We start from the raw sequence: 21931 nt of genomic DNA on the forward strand, positions 1-21931 counted from the left end.
GCCAAAAAAAAAAATTGTTTTTTTTAATGCTATAAACTGATAATAAGTTACTAACAAGGAAAACAAGTGAGTGCAAATATTAGCTTGTCTCTCCATGCTGTGTTAATTTCTGTATCTGATTTAAAGCAGGAGTCTCTAACCAATGGTTCACTAGCCACATATGGTTTCACAATCTTTATAATCTCTCTGATGTTGTTTTCAGCAGTCACCCAACAGGTACTCAGATTTGATGTGTTTACCTGATCACCTGGTTCTGTATACAATTCTCATACTCTTAAATCTAATGGAAAGCTGTCTAATTGAAGTAGTTTATTAACATGTGTGAGGCACAGATTGGCAGGTTTGTGGACGGTATATAAGCCTATGTTCACGTTGGGTTGATTTGGAATGTGATTTGACGTGTCAAATCGGTGGTTATTGCCAGTAATGGCACCGTCCGATTCAGTGTGACGCCAACTTTGCGGTGCCGCACCAATTCCCAAACGTAGTTCCTGTGCGACTTTTGGTGACTTTGGGGGGCAATTTGAATAGATGTCTGTCAAATTACCCCCAAAGTCAGACTGCATTGCGGGTTTGAAATTGTGCGAGTTCAGCTGAGTTCAGTGCGAACCAGGGAGGTGCGGTGAGGTGAGTGGCTGGTGAGGCACTGGCTAGTATCCGAGCCACACAGGTTACATACACCGTAAACATTATAGCGAGAGCAATAATTCTAGCACTAGACCTCCTCTGTAACTCTTAACATGTAACCTGTAAAAAATGTTTTGCCCATGTTTTTTTTTAGTACTGAAGTTTGGTGCCATTCCGCAAGTGTGCGCAATTTTAAAGTGTGACATGTTAGGTATCTATTTACACAGTGTAACATCATCTTTCATAGTATACAAAAAATCGGGCTAAGTTTAGTGTTTTTTTTTTTACTCATTAAGCCGTTTCTTAAAAAAAATAAGCGCGTTTAAAAAATCGCTGCGCAAATACCGTGTAACATACACAAGTTGCAACAATCACCAGGGTGTCTGCTAAAACAATATATATATATATATATATATATATATATATATATATATATATATATATATATGTTTTTGGGGTTCTGAGTAATTTTCTAGCAAAACAAATTATGATTTTTACATGTAGGAGAAAAGTGTCAGAATTGGCCTGGGTGGCAAGGGGTTAATTACCATAAGTAATATACAAATAATTATTTAATATTGTTTTTAAGGTAATTTACTATATTTTCAAAATTTGTACTCAAGCAGGTGGCTTAATGGACAAATTACTGACATTTAACCACTTCAGACCCGGAAGAATTGGCTGCTCAATGACCGGGCCATTTTTTTGCGATACGACACGGTGTCGCTTTAACTGACAGGTGCGAAGCTGTACCAAAACAAAATTTACATCCTTTTTTTTCCCCACAAATAGAGCTTTCTATTCTGGTCTGACCACCTCCTGTACCATGTCCCCAGTCTCTGACCATCTCCTGTACTATGTCCTCTGTCTCTGACCATCTCCTGTAACATGTCCCCAGTCTCTGACCATCTCCCGTACCAGGTCTCCAGTCGCTTACCATCTCCTGCATCAGATCTGCTAGAGGTGCACCGCATGGAAATTTTGCTAATACTATTAGCAATGTGTTATATAAAAATAAAAATATTTTTTAAAACAGTCATTTTCGGTATCGGTTTTCGGCCTAGTGTATTTTTCATTTTTGGTATCGTTTTCGGGCACCAAAAAAAAAACAACAACATTCAGTGCACCCCTAGTATTTGATCATCTGTGCGGTTTTTATTTTTTGCGCTATAAACAAGAAAAGAGCGACAATTTTGAAAAAAAAAACCACAATATTTTGTACTTTTTGCTGTAATAAATAGCCCCAATTTTTTTTTATTAAAAGCACATTTTTTCCTCAGTTTAGGCCGATATGTATTCTTCTACATATTTTTGGTAATAAAAATGGCAAAAAGCGTATATTGATTGGTTTGAGCAAAAGTTATATCATCTACAAAATAGGGGATAGATTTATGGCATTTTTTTTTTTTACTAGTAATGGCGGCGATCTACGATTTCTATAGAGACTGCAACATTATGGCAGACACATGGGAGACTTTTGACACATTTTTGAGTCGACTGACAATTCTACAGGGATCAGTGCTATATAAATGCACCGATTACTGTATAAATGTCACTGACACAGAAGGGGTTAACACTAGGGGACTATGGTCCTTATGTCAGTGTTCTAACTGTGGAGGATGAGACTGACTATAGGAGATGAGAGGTTGTGGTTCCCAGCTCATAGGAACTCACGATCTCACTCTCCTCACAGAACTGGGATGTGTGCGTTTACACACACACGTCCCTGTTCTGCCTCTCTTGCCAACGATTGCTTGTGGGCCTGTGGTCATCGGCTGCTGGCCAAAAGCGTATAGCTACGATGGTTCGTGGGATCGTGCCAACCTGCCGCAGTATGACGGCGGCTGATCAGCAAGTGCTTAAAGTTATTACTTCAAACCAGTAATTTCACAGTAAATAGATACATGATCAATTATTATGTTATAACATATAGCATAATAATATATGATTTAGCTTAATTAAGACAGTACCTTTTCTGCAGGCAGCAGATTCCCAATCTCCCTCTTAACTGTGATAGAAAAACATGGGATTATGGGTAAATGTCATACCCATAAACCCATGCTTTGTCTTCTAATTAAGAGGGCTGTGCTGGAAGGGAGCATGTGTCTTTTAGGAACATGCCTCCTTCTATGACACTGCAGTGAGAGGACAGCCTCCACTGCAGCATTTTTATTGGAGAGTTGGGGCCAATGGTAGTTTACTATTGGTCCAAGGCTCCAAGCTGTCTATTCTCACCAGAGCACCCTCATCTCTTCCTCCTTTATTAATTATTTTTAGCCAATGGAAAGTTAATTACTAGGTAAAAAAAACACGCAATTTGTGCATTTTCACATGTAATTCAGACACTCCCATTGAAGTCTATTAAACGTTGTAGTTCAAAAGAAGCTCATATACTTTTTCTAGCTAGAAGCTTCAAAACCATGTGATTTTTAATGTTGAGCGTTTTGGAGCTTCAAGCTACAAAACATTCAGGTGTGAATGGTAATATAATTGCAAGCACTTACCACTGGGATTAAATGCCATGCAACAAATTGGTTTTTCATGTGCAGGAAAATGAGCGGCAATGCCTTCACCATCAGAATCTTCACTGACAACAACCTGGAACAATGACAAAATGATCACATTAAAGAATAATTGAATTCATAAAGCTCTAAATTGTATGTCATTTTCATGGACATTACTACTGAGTTTAGAATTTTTGTATCTTGTAATGTCCTTGAAACCATCAGAATTATTTGGATTTCCTAATGAACGGCTTTTAAATGTGATACACATGACAATACTTGGATTTTCATTTAGTCAAGGACATTCTATTGAGCATATTATTCCAAGTTCAATTGAAATTGATAACAGAGACAACTTTATTTAAAATAAGGAACCCAACATTTTGAACAGAATCGGTCATTAATGGTAAAGCTGAAAAAAATTCAAAACTTTTATCAACATGGCATTATGAAAAGAATGTAATAAGAGTTGCGTGTTTCAATAAATGGCTAAGATGTTTTAATCAATCAATCTAGATGTGAGTTTGATTTGTCCTGATATAGTGTATATATAGATGAATTCATTTTTTAACAAAAAAAAAACATGAATTAGATTACTGGCTCTTGATGAAAGAATTCTACTAAGGTTTGATATTAAATTTGTTCAAACTGCCTGAAGCACCAGTAATACTAAAAGCTAAAGTACATGGACCTCAAAAATTAACCACTTGCTGTCCACGCTATAGTCGATTTATGAGTACAACGTGGGCCTAAATTGCTGGGATGGCATCCACGGACGTCCCCACGGGAACCCGCTTCCCGCATGCCCCCTCAGGGATGCATCAGAAAGAATCTGTGATGACAATGGGGCACAGCCAATCACAGATCGTGGTAAATGACCAATTACGGCGGCCTTTTACCACATGATCGCCATTTCCAATGACATGTGATCACAACTGTAAACAAAACTGGGTCATCAGAGGGTGACTGCTCTCCTTCCTTCACACAGAGACCGACTGTGAGGGAAGGAGAGTTCTGGGCCAAACTGTGAGTGTTCTACTTGTTGCATCAGTGTCACACAGTGCCCATTTGGTGTCACACAGTGCCCATTCAGTATCACATAGTGCCCATTCAGTGTCACACAGTGCCTATCAGTACTGTTTCATACTGCTGCTTCATCAATGGCACTTATCAGTGCTGTTTCATCAGTGGAACCCCATCAGTGTACATCAATCCCTATCAGTGCACATCAACGCCCTTTGGTGCCCATCGGTGCACAGTAATGCCCATCAGTGGACATATGCCCATTAGTGCACATCAGCGCCCATCAGTGCACATCAACACGCATCAGTGTAGCTGATCAGTACCTCTTATCAGTGCTGCTTCATTAGTGGAACCCCAGCATCGCACATCAGCGCCCATCAGTGTAGCTGATCAGTACCGCTCCTCAGTGCTGCTTATTAGTGCTGCCACTTCATTGGAGCATCATCAGCGCCCATAAGTGCCACCTCATCAGTGGACATCAGTGTAGCTGATCAGTGCATCAGCATCTGTGCAGCCCCATCAGTGCCGTGCATACCAGTGCAGCCTCATCATATCATATAAGTGCCCATCAGTTTAGCCCAATCAGTGCCTATCAGTGCAGCCTCTGCAGCATTCCTCTGTGCAGCCTTATTAGCACCTATCAGTGCAGGCTTATAAGAACCCATCAGTACCCATCTGCGCAGCCTCATCAGCAACTATCAGTGCAGGATCATCAGCACCTTTTACTGCAGGTTAATCAGCACCCATCAGTGCAGGCTCATCAGCACCCGTCTGTGCAGGCTCATCATCACCCGTCTGTGCAGGCTCATCAGCACTCGTCGGTGCAGGCTCACCAGTGTCACCACAGCCCACAGTCACAACCATGTCAAAGGTTCTCTGTGTCAGATTCTGCTTCCGATTCTAAATTTGATTACGAGCCAGTGCTAAGCAGTGGGACACTAACAAATTCAGAGCAGGAGGACAGTGTGTCCACCAAACTAAATTGTTCCGGCGAGGAGCAGGCTACCACAAGTAGAACAGTGGCATCCACCAGCAGCGCAGTGCCATTCACTATTAGTGCAGCGGCATAAACTAGTAGCGCAGGGGCAGCCACCAGAAATGGAGTACCTCTGCAAGAAAGGCCAGGTACTAGTGGGATTTCACCTCAGCCCCAAAGGGTTAGGACCAATGTCAGCTTTCTATATGCCCTTCAAAACCCTCTATGGCTTCCTCCTAACTCAGGAGCAGTGAACACCCCCCTTTTATTGCTGAGCCAGGTGTCCAGGTGAATATGGAAATAATTTTTTTATTTAGCTTTCACTGATGACTCGTATGTTCAATTGTGGCCCAGTGCAACCTCTATGCCCAACAATTTATATCAAGCAACCCAACATCTTATTATTCCCATTCTTATGAATGGAGGAATTGGAAGGAATTGGAGTTCAAGATTTTTTTTGGCCTCACATTCATTATGGGACGCACCAAAAAAAAAAAAAAAGAGTTCCGATTATACTGGTCCACCCACCCCATCCATCACATGCCAAGAACAAGGTATTTGATGATTATGTGGTTCCTCCATTACAACGATAATACCCAGTGCCCTCCCTGAAATGACCCAGCATATGATAAGTTGTATAAAATGCTGCCACTTATCACTTATTGACAAAAATATCTGCATGGATGAGTCGCTTGTCCACTTTACCGGCAGGCTGGTCATCAAGCAATTCACCCCCAGCAAAAGGGCAGATATGTGGTGAAACTTTACAAATTTGCAACTTAGCCACAGGGTACACCTATGCTTTCCGGGTGTACAAAGGATAGGACACCCAGCTGCATCCCCCTGAATGCCCAGACTACATCGGTGAAGCGGCAAAGCCATTTGGGTCCTCATGTTCCCATTCCTAGAAAAAGGTTATCACCTCTACGTTGATAACTTCTACACCAGTTTGCCCCTTTTCCACAACCTTCACCAGAAGAGGACTCTAGCATGTGGCACTATGAGAGCTAGTAGGAAGGGTTTCCCTCAAAAGTTTTTTAATACGAAACTAAGAAGAGAGGAGTCTGATTTTGCAGAATGAGGAAATTATGGATATGAAATGGCGGGACAAGAGATATTACATGCTGTCTTCAATACAGAACACCACCTGTGTGGAAATCCCCAGAAGGAATGGCCCAATCCAGAAACAACCATGTGTCCATGTGTCCTGGTCTGTTATCCGATCACGCCTGTGCCTGCCAACTAAACTGTCCATACTTCTGCCTGCTCTGGAACTGACCTTGACCTGTTATTCGACCATGCTTCTGCCTGCCGCCTAAACTGACCATACCTCTGCCTGCCTTGGAACTGAACCTGGACTGTTTATTCAATACGTTGTTTGCCTGCCGCTTGGACTGATCTTTTACCTTGCTAATGTAGTAGTGGAATTTATGATAAAACAGGGGTCTCACATATGTAAGGGGCTTCAGAATAGTTTCTCTGGATGCAAAAAAAAATTTTTCTTGTTTTCTCAGGGTTTTGTAATTCCCGGATTAGGGTCTTCAAAGAGATTTGGGTGGGAGAAGCCTCTACCCCTGTCCCCATCCTTTCCTGACCGAAGCCCTAAATCCGATATTTCTGCCTGCTGCCGACTTACTGCCATCATGCCTCTGCCTGCTGCATGAACTAACCACACCTCTACCTGCTACCTGTACTATGGACCATGTTCCTGCCTACTACCAGGACCAATATTTTGTCTGTGCTGACAATATCTCTGCCTGCAGCCTGTACTGACTATGGACAATATTCCTGCCCGCTGCCAGGACAAACCTGTTTGCTGTCGCTGACCACGTTCGTGCCTGACTGACTGGACCAATGCTCTCCTCTGTGTAAAACTGCAAAACCACAGGTAATCTTTTGTTTACCCTTTGTTCAGCAGAATTTATTTTGGGGTAATTATTTGTATGTGCATGGTTTGAGTTAGAAATATGAAGGGCCTTGAAAAATGTAATAGGTAGTCAGGAAATGTATGTCTCTAGAACACCTGACAGTGCTCCTTGCATGTTAGGCCTCTCTATGTGGCCAGCCTGTGGAAAAGTCTCATAAATGTATTATCTCCATACTCAGGAGCAGTTGCAGAATGTATTTTAGGGTGTAATCTTTGGGATGTACAGTGCCTTGCGAAAGTATTTGGCCCCCTTGAACTTTTCAACCTTTTGCCACATTTCAGGCTTCAAACATAAAGATATAAAATTTTTATTTTTTGTGAAGAATCACCAACAAGTGGGACACAGTTGTGAAGTGGAACAAAATCTATTGGATTTTTGAAACTTTTTTAACTAATAAAAAAAATGAAAAGTAGGGCGTGCAAAATTATTCGGCCCCCTTGCGTTAATACTTTGTAGAGCCACCTTTAGCTGCGATTACAGCTGCAAGTCGCTTGGGGTATGTCTCTATCAGTTTTGCACATCGAGAGACTGAAATTCTTGCCCATTCTTCCTTGCAAAACAGCTCGAGCTCAGTGAGGTTGGATGGAGAGCGTTTGTGAACAGCAGTTTTCAGCTCTTTCCACAGATTCTCGATTGGATTCAGGTCTGGACTTTGACTTGGCCATTCTAACACCTGGATACATTTATTTGTGAACCATTCCTTTGTAGATTTTGCTGTATGTTTGGGATCATTGTCTTGTTGGAAGATAAATCTCCGTACAAGTTTCAGGTCTTTTGCAGACTCCAACAGGTTTTCATCCAGAATGGTCCTGTATTTGGCTGCATCCATCTTGCCCTCAATTTTAACCATCTTCCCTGTCCCTGCTGAAGAAAAGTAGGCCCAAACCATGATGCTGCCACCACCATGTTTGACAGTGGGGATGGTGTGTTGAGGGTGATGAGCTGTGTTGCCTTTACGCCAAACATATCGTTTTGCATTGTGGGCAAAAAGTTTGATTTTGGTTTCATCTGACCAGAGCACCTTCTTCCACATGTTTGGTGCGTCTCCCAGGTGGCTTGTGGCAAACTTTAGACGAGACTTTTTATGGATATCTTTGAGAAATGGCTTTCTTCTTGCCACTCTTCCATAAAGGCCAGATTTGTGCAGTGTACGACTGATTGTTGTCCTATGGACAGACTCTCCCACCTCAGCTGTAGTTCTCTGCAGTTCATCCAGAGTGATCATGGGCCTCTTGGCTGCATCTCTGATCAGTCTTCTCCTTGTCTGAGCTGAAAGTTTAGAGGGACGGCCAGGTCTTGGTAGATTTGCAGTGGTCTGATCTCCTTCCATTTCAAAATGATCGCTTGCACAGTGCTTCTTGGGATGTTTAACGCTTGGGAAATTTTTTGTACCCAAATCCGGCTTTAAACTTCTCCACAACAGTATTACAGACCTGCCTGGTGTGTTCCTTGGTCTTCATGATGCTCTCTGCACTTTCAACAGAACCCTGAGACTATCACAGAGCAGGTGCATTTATACAGAGACTTGATTACACACAGGTGGGTTCTATTTATCACCATCAGTCATTTAGGACAACATTGGATCATTCAGAGATCTTTGCTGAACTTCTGGAGTGAGTTTGCTGCACTGAAAGTAAAGGGGCCGAATAATTTTGCACGCACCACTTTTCAGCTTTATTTGCTAAAAAAAGTTTAAAATATCCAATAGATTTCGTTCTACTTCACAATTGTGTCCCACTTGTTGGTGATTCTTCACAAAAAATTTAAATTTTATATCTTTATGTTTGAAGCCTGAAATGTGGCAAAAGGTTGAAAATTTCAAGGGGGCCGAATACTTTCGCAAGGCACTGTACATGCTATGTGTTAGAAATATAAATGGACAACTTTCAGGGCCTTTAAAAATGTAATAGGTTGTCAGGAAAATAGATGTGTAATTTATTTTCCTAGAATGCCGGAAGGTGCTACTTGGATGTCGGGCCTCTGTATGTCGCCAGGCTATATAAAAGTCTCACACATGTGGCATTGCCATACCCAGGATGAGTAGCAGAATGTATTCTGGGGTGTATTTTTTGGTACGTACATGCTATGTGTTAGAAATCTTATAAATGGACAACTTTGTGTGAAAAAAAAATGTGTTTTCATTTTCTTTCCACATTTTCAAAAAACTGGTGGAAAAAACTGACAATGTTCAAAAGACTCATTATGACTCACAGAATATATGTTGGGGTGTTTGCTTTTCAAATGGGGTCATTTTGGGGGTAATTCCATTGTCCTGGTCTGGGGCCTTCAAAAATTCGATGTGAAATTCGATGTGTAATTTACAGTGCCTTGAAAAAGTATAAATATTCCTTGAAATTTTCCACATGTTGTCATGTTCCAACCAAAAATATAATTGTATTTTATTGGAATTTTATGTGATAGACAAAGTGGCACACAATTGTGAAGTGGAAGCAAAGTGATAAATGGTTTTCAACATTTTTTACAAATAAATATCTGAAAAGTGTGGCATGCATTTGTATTCAGGCCCCCGAGTCAGTACTTTGTAGAACCACCTTTCACTGCAAGTCTTTTTTGGGTATGTCTCTACCAGCTTGGCACATCTAGGGAAAGTGAAATTTGTAACCATTCTTCTTTGCAAAATAGCTCAAGCTCTGTCCGATTGGATGGAGAGTGTCTGTGAACAGCAATTGTTAAGTCTTGCCACATATTCAATTGGATTTAAGTCTGGACTTTGACTGGACCATTCTAGCACATGAATATGCTTTGATCGAAACCATTCCATTGTAGCTCTGGCTGTACATTAAGGATCATTGTCCTGCTGGAAGGTGAACCTCTGCCCCAGTCTCAAGTATTTTGCAGACTCTAAAATGTTTTCTAAGATTTCCCTGTATTTGGCTCCATTCATCTTCCCATCAATCAGTTTCCCTGTCCCTGCTAAAGAAAAGCATTCCCACAACATGATGCTGCCACCACCCTGTTTCACGGTGGACATAGCGTGTTCAGGTTGATGTGCAGTGTTAATTATCCACCACACAGCATTTTGCTTTTAGGCCAAAAAGTTCAATTTTGGTCTCATCTGAACAGAGCACCTTCTTCCACATGTTTGCTGTGTCTTCCATATGGCTTCTCGCAAAATGCAAACAGGACTTCTTATGGTTTTCTTTCAACAATGGCTTTCTCTTTGCCATTCTTCCATAATTTGTGGTGTGAACGAACAGTTGTTCTGAGGATGAATTCTTCCACCTGAGCTGTGGATCTCTGCAGCTCCTCCAGAGTTACCATGAGCCTCTTGGCTGCTTCTCTAATTAATACTCTCCTTGCCCGGCCTGTCAGTTTAGGTGGACTGCCATGTCTTGGTAGGTTTGCAGTTGTGCCATACTCTTTCCATTTTAGGATGATGGATTCAACAGTGCTCTATGAGATGCTGGGATTTTTTTTTTATAACCTAACCCCGCTTTAAACTTCTCCACAACATTATTCCTGACCTGTCTGGTGTGTTGCTTGGCCTTCATGGTGCAGGTTGTTCACTAGGGTTCTCTAACACATCTCTGAGGGCTTCATAGAACAGCTGTGTTTATAATGAGATTAAATTACACAAAGGTGGACTCTATTTACTAATTAGGTAACTTCTAAAGGCAATTGGTTCCACTGGATTTCAGTTAGGGGTATCAGAGTAAAGGGGGCTGAATACAAATGCATGCCACACTTTCAGATATTTTTAAAAACAATTGAAAACCATTTATCATTTTCCTTCCACTTTACAATTGTGTGCCACTTTGTGTTGGTCTATCACATAAAATCCCAATAAAAAGCATTTACGTTTTTGGTTGTAACATGAAATGTGGAAAATTGAAATGGGTTTTCAAGGCACTGTATGTCCTTAGTACACCTGATGCTTCTCCCTGCATGTTGGGCCTCTTTGTGTGGCTAGGCTGTGAAAAAATCTCACAAATATGGTATCACCATACTTAGGAGGAGTAGCAGAATGTGTTTTCGGGTGTAGTTGCAAGTATGCATATGCCATGTGAAAGAAATAACCTGTTAATATGACAATTTTGTGTGGGGGGGGGGGACTCTTTATTACAACTTAAAAAAAGGGGTAATTTGGGGGGTATTCCTACTGTCTTGGCTTGTCAGTGTCAAGAAATTAGACAGGCCATCTACATCAGGTGTGATCAATTTTTAATGATTACATAACTTGTAGACTCTTTCACAAAGACCAAACAATATACACTCATTTGGTTTATTTTTTACCAAAGCAATGTAGCGGTATACATTTTGGCCAAAATGTATGAAGAAAAATTACAAATTTGAAATTTTTTATAACAGAAACAAAGAATTTTTTTTATTTTTTTCAAAATATTTGAACTTCTTTAATTCATAGCGCAAAAAACAAAACAAAAAAACAGTGGTGATGAAATACCACCAAAAGAAAGCTCTATTTGTGTGAAAACATGGACAAAATTCTCATATGGGTACAGTAAGTGCCCAGTAGGCAAGTGGTTAAATTGCAAAGCTCTAAAGTTATCCACACATAATATGAATGCAAAATTAACAAGAACTGTAAGGACCATCTGGGTTTTTAGAATGTTGAGATATTAAAAAAGGCAGCTTTATTACTTAGGCGGTTCACAGCCACTATAGCAGGTAGGTAAATAAAAAAAAATAAGCCATACACAGGCAGATTTGGCTATCCAAGCTTTTGCTTTCTCATGTTCTTATGCAAGTGCTGTCTCTACATATCAATCATACAAGAGTCACATGCACATCTCAATCCTTAAACAACTTCTAGCTAAAAATATGAAAAATGCCTACTGGTTAGATATGACATAAAATAAACAGTAGGAGTGAAGGACATTTAGGTGAAAAATGGCATTTACTCTTAATGGACACATGTGTAAGTCTGCGGTCTAATAGGTCCCAGAGCCCTGATTTAATGGGAACAAACTAGGGTAAGATCAGAGGGCAATTAGACACATAAGTACAGAAGATGACTCCAAGTCCAGTAGTAGCACATTGCGCTTAGTGGAAAATATTCTGACCTCCTGACCTTTGACAGTCAACTCAGTCACTTCTAATTGGGAGCCAGAGGAAAGAGATGTTGTTAGTAAATGTGCTGGAAATCAAGAACAAGGGGATGAGGTCAGAGTTAACATCCTGGAGTGAGTGGGAGGATTTAGACTGGCCAGGGTGAGGGGAGAACAAATAGCTGCCCTGGGATGCCAGAACAATATGTTTTTAATGGCATATACCATTTGCAGACATTATTGCTCAAAAGGAGTCTATAAATACAGAGCACTCAGCACACTGTGCTTAAAATAATAAAACCTGTCTTTTTATCACAGCACACGCTGGGGAGTAGCAAAAAGGTCTACGGCTTCCACTGTGGCCTCACCTTTGTTCCTGATTGGTGATGTTATCGAGTGTAGTCCTGGATTATTTCTTTCATAGTCTCACCATTAAAGAAAATTAACAAGCAGCAGTTCACTGAGTTTTATGTTTCCAGGCATTGTGCTCTTTATGCAGCAATGGTTTGCTGAGCACAAACTGTGAATATCATCTATATAGTGTCAATTGCTAACTAGCTCTAACCATATATATAAACTTCTAAAGTATATAATAACACAGCTCAACACAATTATCAATTTGCCATCAGCAATGGCATTCACCGTACTAAAAGGAATGCACAATTTGCTCTCTAGAAGTATGGATAAAGAATATAGTCTTTGAGAAGTACCCGGGTTTAACTGAAAAGTTTTAGAAATTAGCTTTCAAAAGGGTTCAATATTAAGTTGGCCCACCCTTTGCAACTATACCAGCCTCAACTCTTCTGGGAAGGCTGTCAACAGGGTTTAGGAGTGCGTCTATGGAAATGTTTGACCAGTCTTCCAGAAGTGAGGTCAGACACTGATGTGGTCGAGAAGGCCTGGCTCGCAGTCTCCATTCTAATTCATCCCAAAGATCATGCTCATCTATGTCATTATGGACCTGCCGTTGTGGACTGCGGTCTGCAGTCAGGAATAAAGCTAACTATGGCTGATCCCATCCAGTGGCGGCTGGTGACGTTTTTGGATGGGGGGGCGCCAGACCCCGCCCATCATGACCCCGCCCATCATTCTGGCCCATCCCACTTCTCATAAAACACGCCCCTTATGTAATCTGAAAAAAAAATTGGCGTGGGTTCCCCCCTCCGAGAGCATACCAGGCCCTTAGGTCTGGTATGGATTCCAAGGGGAACCCCCTACGCCGAAAAAAGGGCGTGGGGGTCCCCCTCAGATCCACACCAGACCCTTATCCGAGCACGCTACCCGGCCGGCCAGGAAAGGGGGTGGGGACGAGCGGGCGGCCCCCCCCTCCTGAGCCGTACCAGGCCACGTGCCCTCAACATGGGGGGGTGCCTTGGGGGAGGGGGGCGTGCGGCCCCCCCACCCCAAAGCACCTTGTCCCCATGTTGATGAGGACAAGGGCCTCTTCCCAACAACCCTGGCCGTTGGTTGTCGGGGTCTGCGGGCGGGGGGCTTATCGGAATCCGGGAGCCCCCTTTAATAAGGGGGCCCCGGATACCGGCCCCCCACCCTATGTGAATGAGTATGGGGTACAATGTACCCCTACCCATTCACCTGTGGAAAAAAAATTACAAAAAAAACAACACAGGGTTAAAATATTTTATTGCACAGCTCCGGGGGTCTTCCGTCTTCGGGGGTCTTCTCGCCGGACTCCTCCGCTATCTTCTTGTAGCTCTTTTGCTAGCGGATGAGTCCGGCTTTCTTCCTCGCCGCCGGCCTCTTCTCCCGACTTCGGGGGTCTTGTCCCCCTCTTCGGTTCTTCTGCCGGGCCACCGCGCCTTCTTACAGCTCTTTTAGAGGCGGTGGCCCGGTCTTCTGTCGCCGCCGCTGTCCGTTCTTCTTCTTCTTCTCCTTCTCCAGGAGATGTTGCCTCGATGATCTCCCTGGCCGGAATGCCAGGGACGCGCTGCGCTGCCACTTATATAGGGACAATGGGGCGGTGTCACATGGGTTGATGTCACATGGGTTGGTCACATGGGTTGATGTCACTTTTTTTTTTTTACACCTAGGGAGAGGGGGGCGGCGCCCGGGCGCCCCCTATGGGCGGGCCGCCACTGATCCCATCAATAATCCATCATACCACAGTCAAATTTGTCAGGAGTCATAGTTGCTGGATACTTTATTAACTTGCCCCCTCTTGTTCAGCCTGCCTCCTCCCTCCCTCCCTTGTGTTGCATTTTAAATTTCCTTTTAAAATGTCCTATATGAATGTATATGTTATACATAGTTAGGATGGGCTATTACATAACTTTTACTTTTAAAGATTAATTATAAATGCAACACAAGGGAGAAAGAAGGCAGGCTGAAGGAAGGAAAGTAAAAAATATTGTTTTTTTTTTTCAAAATTGTTGCTCTTTGTTTATAGCGCGAAAAAAAAACCATCAAATACCACCAAAAGAAAGCTGTATTTGTGGGAAAAAAGGACGCAAATTTCATTTGGGTACAGCATTGCATGACTGCGCAATTGTCAGTTAAAGCGACGCAGTGTCGAATTGTAAAAATTGCTCTGGTCAGGAAGGGGTAAAATATTTCGAGGCTGAAGTGGTTAAAGTATCGAGCAGCTGTGAATCCTGACAAGTTTGACTGTGGTTTGATGAATTATTGATGGAATTAACCATAGTTTGCTTTATTTCTGACTGCAGATTGAAGGATGAGTATGAAGAAAACTAAGGTATATCACAAAATGGACACCAAATTGGGTAAGGCTGACAGGGGTTGTGATGGGTTGAAAATTAGGCTTGGGGTAAAATTAGGGTTGAGTTGTTAGATTTATAGCAAATTTCTTTGTTTTTGAGGCACAATTACTGTTGCTCTGAAGCATCATATATGGTAAGCACGAGACAAGGCAAATTAAATACTTAGGATAGTAAGCTCAAATGAATAGGGCCCTCTGATTCCTTCTGTATTAAATTGTATTGTAACTATATTGTCTGCCCTTATGTTGTAAAGCACTGCACAAACTGTTGAAGCTATATAAATCCTGTATTATAATAATAATAATAATAATAATAATAATAATGTAATTTACTAGGGCTAATGCCGCGTACACACGATCGGAATTCTCGTCGGAAACAGCTCTGATGGTTTTCCCAACGGAATTCGGCTCAAGCTGTTTTGCCTACACATGGTAACATCAAATTCCGATTGTTTAGAACGCAGTGACGTACAACACGTAGGATGGAACTAGAAAAAGGAAGTTCAATAGCCAGTAGCCAATAGCTTCTGTCTCGTAGTTGAATCTGAGCATGCGTGATTTTTGGCGTGTCGGAATTGCATACACACGATCGGAATTACCGATAGAAAGTTTTTCCGTCTGGAAAATTGAGAACATGCCATCAATCTTTGGCTGGTGGAAATTCGGACAGCTGAATTCCGATGGAGCGTACACACGGTCGCATTTTCCGATGAAAAGCTCTCATCAGTCTTTTTCTGTCCGGAATTCCGATCGTGTGTATGCGGCATAACACTTCATGTGTACAAAACATTTTTGCCAATGCTCCCATGCAAAGAAAAACTGTATTCTTTTTGGGGATTAATACAAAAATCAAAGTACCAAGTCCTATAAGTAAATTACTTTGCCATGTATATATCACACAAACAAATGTTTACATTTTTAACAATACAAGAATTATATGTTTTATTTCTAATTATACTGCTGCCATTATATTTTAACTCTGGAAACACAATCATGTAAAAATATAAAGGAAGTCTTTTGCATAAAAAGTGTCCTTCAGCAGGAATAACAATGCTGAAAAACAAAAGCAGGCTATGAGTAACATTCTGTACTAAATTTTCGCTGATGGTTGAAGGACATCTTATATTATGAGATAGCTACATGTATTATTACACAGGACTTGCCAGGCAACTAACTACAGGCAAAAGTTGCTTTCTTATCTAACACCATAAAACACATTTCTCCACTCACAGCCTACTTCTGATGTTCTTGTCCTGCCAGAAGATACTTGGACATTTTCAAAGATTTACAGTATTTGTATTTAGACTATAAAAAAATGTTTTTTTACATAATGGGTGAGATGGTGAATAAAATAATTGTATAGTAAGACAAAGGTCACACTAAAGTAAATCTCAATGTAAGAAAAAGTACTTTAAGCCATAGAGCATAGAAAGTTTTATGTGTATAATGTAGCAAGAACATATGTGGGCAGTTACCATCAATGCACTTCAGTTAATTAATGGATGAAAATAAATACCAAAACACATTACTACCCACGTAATGACCTGCACCTCATTAAAAGAAAGTTGTAATTAGCTGTTAACATATTTTACTTTACCACAAAATATCTGGGTAAAAAAGAATCGTCTGACAGGCATCAAGCATATAAGTTTAAATGCATTTTCACACCCAAAACCATCAAATGGTCACTGCCTAGGCACTTTTTTTCAGACTCTGTGTTTACAAGTTAAAAACAAGTTTTTTTGATCGAAAATTGCTTAGAATCCCAAAAATTATACATTTTTTGTTCCTAACACCCTAGAGAATGAAATGGTTGTCATTGCAATACTTTTGTCACATCGTATTTGTGCAGCGTTCTTACAAGCGCACTTTTAAGACAACAGTAAAGTTATCTCAATTTTTTTTAATATTGTGAAAGATAATGTTACGCCGAGTAAATTGATACCCAATATGTCACACTTAAAAATTGTGCCTGCTCGTGGAATGGCGTCAAACTTTTACCCTTAAAAATCTCCATAGGCGACGTTTAAAAAAATTCTACAGGTTGCATGTTTTGAGTTACAGAGGAGGTCTAGGGCTAGAATTATTGCTCTATAATGATTGCAGCAATACCTCACATGTGTGGTTTGACCAATGTTTTCATATGTGGGCGCTACGTACGCATGCGTTCGCTTCTGTGCGTGAGATTGTCAGGACGGGGCGCTTTAAAAATGTATTTATTTTACTTGATTTTATTTATTTTTTCACTATTTAAAAAAAATAAATAAAATTGGGTCACTTTTATTCCTGTTACAAGGAATGTAAACATCCCTACAACATAGAAAAAAAGCATGACAAGTCCTCTTAAATATGAGATCTGGGGTCAAAAAGACCTCAGATCTCATATTTGGACTTAAATGCAATAAAAAAATTTAAATGTTGTCATTTGAAAAAAATTACAACAGAAAAAAGGTGCCTTTAAAAAAAAAACATCACTTCCGCCCTGCTATAGTATGGAGACGTGTGGGGGCCATCTTCCCCTCACTCATCTCCATACACATCCGGTAAGCAGCCGAGGGAGCAGGAGAGGGGTGGCACCTCTCCCACTGACGATAACAGTGATCTTGAGACAAATCCGCCACAGAGACCACCATTATCGTAAACAGGACCGCCAGCTCTAAAAATGTATACCTCGGTTGTGGCAGCAGCTGCTGCTGTTACCGAGATATCCATCTTCAGACTGCCGATGTATATGTCCAGGAGCCGGTCAGCAAGTGGCTAGAGCAGTAACACTGGAAATCGGTCATTATATTAGATTAACATGGATTCCAAAGTGGGTGCTTTAGAATATGTTGTGTAATTCTTGTCCCCTGGGTTTCTATACATTTACCCTGGCCATAATAATTTATTGTATCAGATTGTTGAAAGGCTACACAGGCTATTGCTGCCGGCAGTGATCATATGCAAAAATCTGACAGGCTTGTTGTACTGAAGTTGATCATCATGGCTAGCTACTGTACTGACTTGGGGTTGGTGGATGGACCCACAGCACATGACAAGGGACAAAGGAATTAGACACTTCCAGAAGTGCTAAACTTCATTACACTGATTGAATGAGCACTGTTTTTTTTTATTTATTTTGCAATCATTTTTATTGGCTTTAAAAAGGTAAATAACAACAGTGATGTTCACTTAGGGGCTGGAACATCTGATAAGAATACCAATCAAAGGCCGCATAAGCATAAACAGGCACATAGCTTAAAAATACAGGACCTAAATGGAGGTAATGCCAGTGGGGACTTTGTGGGTCAATAATTGTGAATGATTAACCCGATTCACCAGTTAAGCTAATTGGTCCAGATGATGAGAGGAGGAAGGGCAGGAGTGGAAAAAAAGAAGAGGGATTGGGGGAGGGGGAGAAAAAGTGGAAACAAGGGAAGTAAGGAAGAAACAAGAGGTCAGCCTCATTAGTATAAACACAGGAGTTGAGAAACAAGGGGGTAAGTAGAGAAAGAGAAATACACAAAATTCCTCTACTGTGGACTTGGGCCCCAGGGTCAAGTATAAGGGCTATAGCAAACTCAGAGCAGAAGAGTTCAAATATGGAAATGCATAAGTAAGCCATGGTTCCTATATCTTAAGAAAAGTGGCTTGCAAATGTTTGGGAATACTGGATAGTTTCTCATTAACCAACATCATATTTAGATATCCCTTACTTTCTTGAAGAGTTCTTCCAGGCCTTGGTTACTGTCTGTTTAGTCAAAAAACAAATCAGTATCCAGTTTAAGTTGAAAGAAAAGGGTCCTGGAATTATGTGGTAGGGAGGGCCAGCTGTGGGTCCCTTGGGACCAGTATATCAAACAAGGTTTGAAGGACAACCTCTCTGGACCAATATGCAATCAGCCTCAGGTAGGACCACCAAATATGTAATATATCATCATGTTGACCACAACCCCTGAAAGACCTGCCATTGTAATTCGGGACAGCATATGCTAGTCCAGCTGGTATCCAATACAACTGCAACAGAACCTTATAAGCCACTTCTAGAATGAAGCATTAAAGGAGCACTTTGCTATTCTGGACCAATTTTGCCCCAATATTAGTTACAGTGAGTCAATAAGATCCTGCTCCCATGTCTGGACATGCAAAAGAGGTAATTGGAGGGAATAGTGGTTTAAGGCCAAGAAGAATGTAATATTCAATGCTGTAGATTTGTTATAGTTCTGGTAAAGCCTGATAGTTAAGCAAACTAGTCAAGGTTTTGATGAAGGTTTGGGGGCATGGTAGGAGGGTTACTGAGAATTAGAAGAAGCGACATCTGTAAATAAATTAACTTTTTAATGGAGGGAAGCATTAGAAACTCTAGTGATGTCAGGGTTGTTACCATTGTCAGGGGCTCTATGGCCCAGTGGAAAATTATAGGGGATAAGGGGCATCCCTGTCGCATATCTTGGAAGATATTAAATTGTTGTGAATGGAACCCTGCATACCAGAGGTAATATAGTATAAGATGGATATCCATTGCAACATTGATCAAAGAGGCCTCATCTCTGTAGTACTGTACACGGAACCAGGTTTATTGGCACAAGAATAAAATTGATGTCTAAACCATCATAGGGCCTTTTCTGCTCTTCCAGTGAGGAAAAGGTCAAACTACATATCGTAAGTGTCGTGCGTACATTTATAGGTGTATACTGAGATTTACATGCCTTTTCCACTTTAGCCAACAAATTGAACAGTTCACAAATCCTCTCTTTAAGCTGAGCCTTTTTATGTAAAGTCATTTGGATCAGATGTCTCTAAATAGTGGCCATGTGGGCCTCCCAAAGTGAAATTGGGGAGGACACTGAGCCAGTGTTATCTGAAAAAAATATTTAGGATTTTAGATAAATGTTAGAGCAAAGTATCATGTGACATGAGGAGGGACTTAATAAATCTCCAGCTAAAAATGGATTTGTCAAGTCGAGATGGTAAAGAGCAATAACACAGGCTATGATCTGACTAGGGTGCCATCCTAAACTATCCTGGCAACCAAGAATATTTGCTGGAATAACAAAGTCAATTCTGCAAAAACTAGAATGGAGGGTTGGTGTACAAGGAAAAATCTTGGTCCTGGAGTGCAATTCATACCAAACATTCATGGGCCAGATATCTGAAGAGAGTCTGCATTTGGGATTCCCGGTAAAAATCATTAGTTGGGTCACCCCACAGAGGGTAGTATTGCCAGCCAGAGCCTGAGTTTAAAATTATATTTGAGACACTAGAAAAGAAATGTCCCCTTCATACTGTATATTACCTTGAAGAGATGGGAAAATAATTCAACCCCCAAATCGATTAGGGGCATAATAAAAATCCAAAGTCACATCAAGGTTATACAGCTTGTCGTTTAAGAGTAAATATATCCCTCTGGGTCCACTAACTCCATAAAGCACGAGAAAGGGAGATTTTCAAGACCCCTATAACCTTTTTTCTGAGCAAATGCTACATTGAAAAAAGGATTATGCCCTGTACACACAGTCGGACATTTCCGACTACAAAATCTGTCTGATTTTTTCAGACAGATTTTGGCACAAACTTGTCTTGCATACACACAGTCGCACAAAATAGTCAGAAAATCCGATCGTTCAGAACACAGGGACGTAGAACACGTATGATGGGACTATAAAGAGGGAATAGGTTTTGTCTCAAAATTTATTTTGAGCATGCATGGCACTTTGTCCTTCGGAATTGTCTACACACGATCGGAATTTCAAGGATTGGATTTTGTTGTCGGAAAATTTTAGATCCTGCTCTCAAAATTTGTGCTTCGGAAAAAGTCAGATGGAGCCCATACAAAATCTGATTTTCCGACAACAAGATCCGATTGCACATTTTGCATCGGAAAGTCCGACTGTGTGTACAGGGCATAATAATCTCTAAGGAATCTCATGAAAGAGGAAGTAGAAATGTGTTATCTGGAGATGCAAGGTAAGCTGGTGTCATTCTCTTGCTCATATTAGGGAGGATGTCTCCAATAACAAAGCATACATTTGCTCAAGGGTTGTAGGGAAAAATCAAAAAGGAGAGAGAAAGAGAAGGAGAGGAATTAAAAAAAAGGCGGTGGTAGTTGGGGCTGTTGGGTATAGAAGGTGGGAAGGGGAGCAAGGAAGGAAAGAAAAAAAAAAGGAGGAGGGCATACATGTAATTATAAGGAATTTAGGGAAGGTCTCATTAGATTTAGACGTTGGTTAGCATACACTCTCAAAGCATGGGGCAAAAGAGCCCTTCATGGCAAGACCTTGAGGTGGTGCCATGCCAAGCTGACCAAGATTGCACCGCACTGCACATGCGCGAGATCAGCAGGTGCATGCTGGGTATGCCAGCATGCACGGAATCCAGAAAGAAGGACACTGGAACTTCACAAAGTAAGAAAATTATGCTAAACAAATAGAAAACTGGGCAAAGTTTACAGCATACCTTTGTTATATTGCACGAGGCATGAGTATTTTAGGGATATTTTTATCTTAAAAGTCATATTTTGGCTGGAACTCCGCTTTAAATATGTTAGAGCAGTCAGTGGTACAACAGCTTAAATCTGTTCAACAGGCTGATCACACACATGCCAGGGCACATTCAACCAGCATCCTGTGCAGTTTAGGAAGAAATCACTGCATGAAATCACTGCACCTGACACAGAATTTGTCAGTGCTGTCATTGCAGAACAGGAAGCCCTTACTGGCAGGATTAAATAAAAGCAAAACGTTACAGTGCCTTGAAAAAGTATTCATACCCAAATGTATTTTATTGGGATTTATGTGATAGACCAACACAAAGTGGCACATAATTGTGAAGTGGAAGGAAAATGATAAATGGGTGTCAAATTTTTTTTTACAAATAAATATCTGAAAAGTGTGCTGTGCATTTGTATTCAGCCCTCCTGAGTAATTACTTAGAATCATTGTAGAATCACCTTTCACTGTAATTCTTTTTGAGTAGAGAATAGGAAGAAACAGCGGTGCTCATCTGAGTGCAGAATGTTAGAACAGGTTCTAAATATATTAATGTTAAAATATGCAACTCACAGTGTAAGGGGTTAAGAGCAGGCTTATCACAATGGTGGCCTCTCTGCGTGATCCAGATCCAGATAGCTAGCG

The 21931-nt window shown here is 41.0% G+C and overlaps 1 protein-coding gene across 5 annotated transcripts in view; it reads right to left on the minus strand.

The window, feature by feature from the left end:
* The window catches only part of BCAS3 (BCAS3 microtubule associated cell migration factor), a 1583483-nt gene that overhangs the window by 1191893 nt on the left and 369659 nt on the right, over nucleotides 1-21931 (minus strand). For all 5 annotated transcript variants that reach the window (XM_077482133.1, XM_077482136.1, XM_077482134.1 and 2 more), the window contains exon 14: nucleotides 3132-3225. In XM_077482133.1, the coding sequence (XP_077338259.1) occupies nucleotides 3132-3225 (94 nt within the window). The remainder of the gene's footprint in view (nucleotides 1-3131; nucleotides 3226-21931) is intronic.

This window comes from Lithobates pipiens, unplaced genomic scaffold (assembly GCF_037356315.1).
Source record: "Lithobates pipiens isolate NorthernLeopardFrog02 unplaced genomic scaffold, aLitPip1_a1.2 Scaffold_16, whole genome shotgun sequence".
In the NCBI taxonomy this organism is placed as follows: Eukaryota; Metazoa; Chordata; class Amphibia; order Anura; family Ranidae; genus Lithobates; species Lithobates pipiens.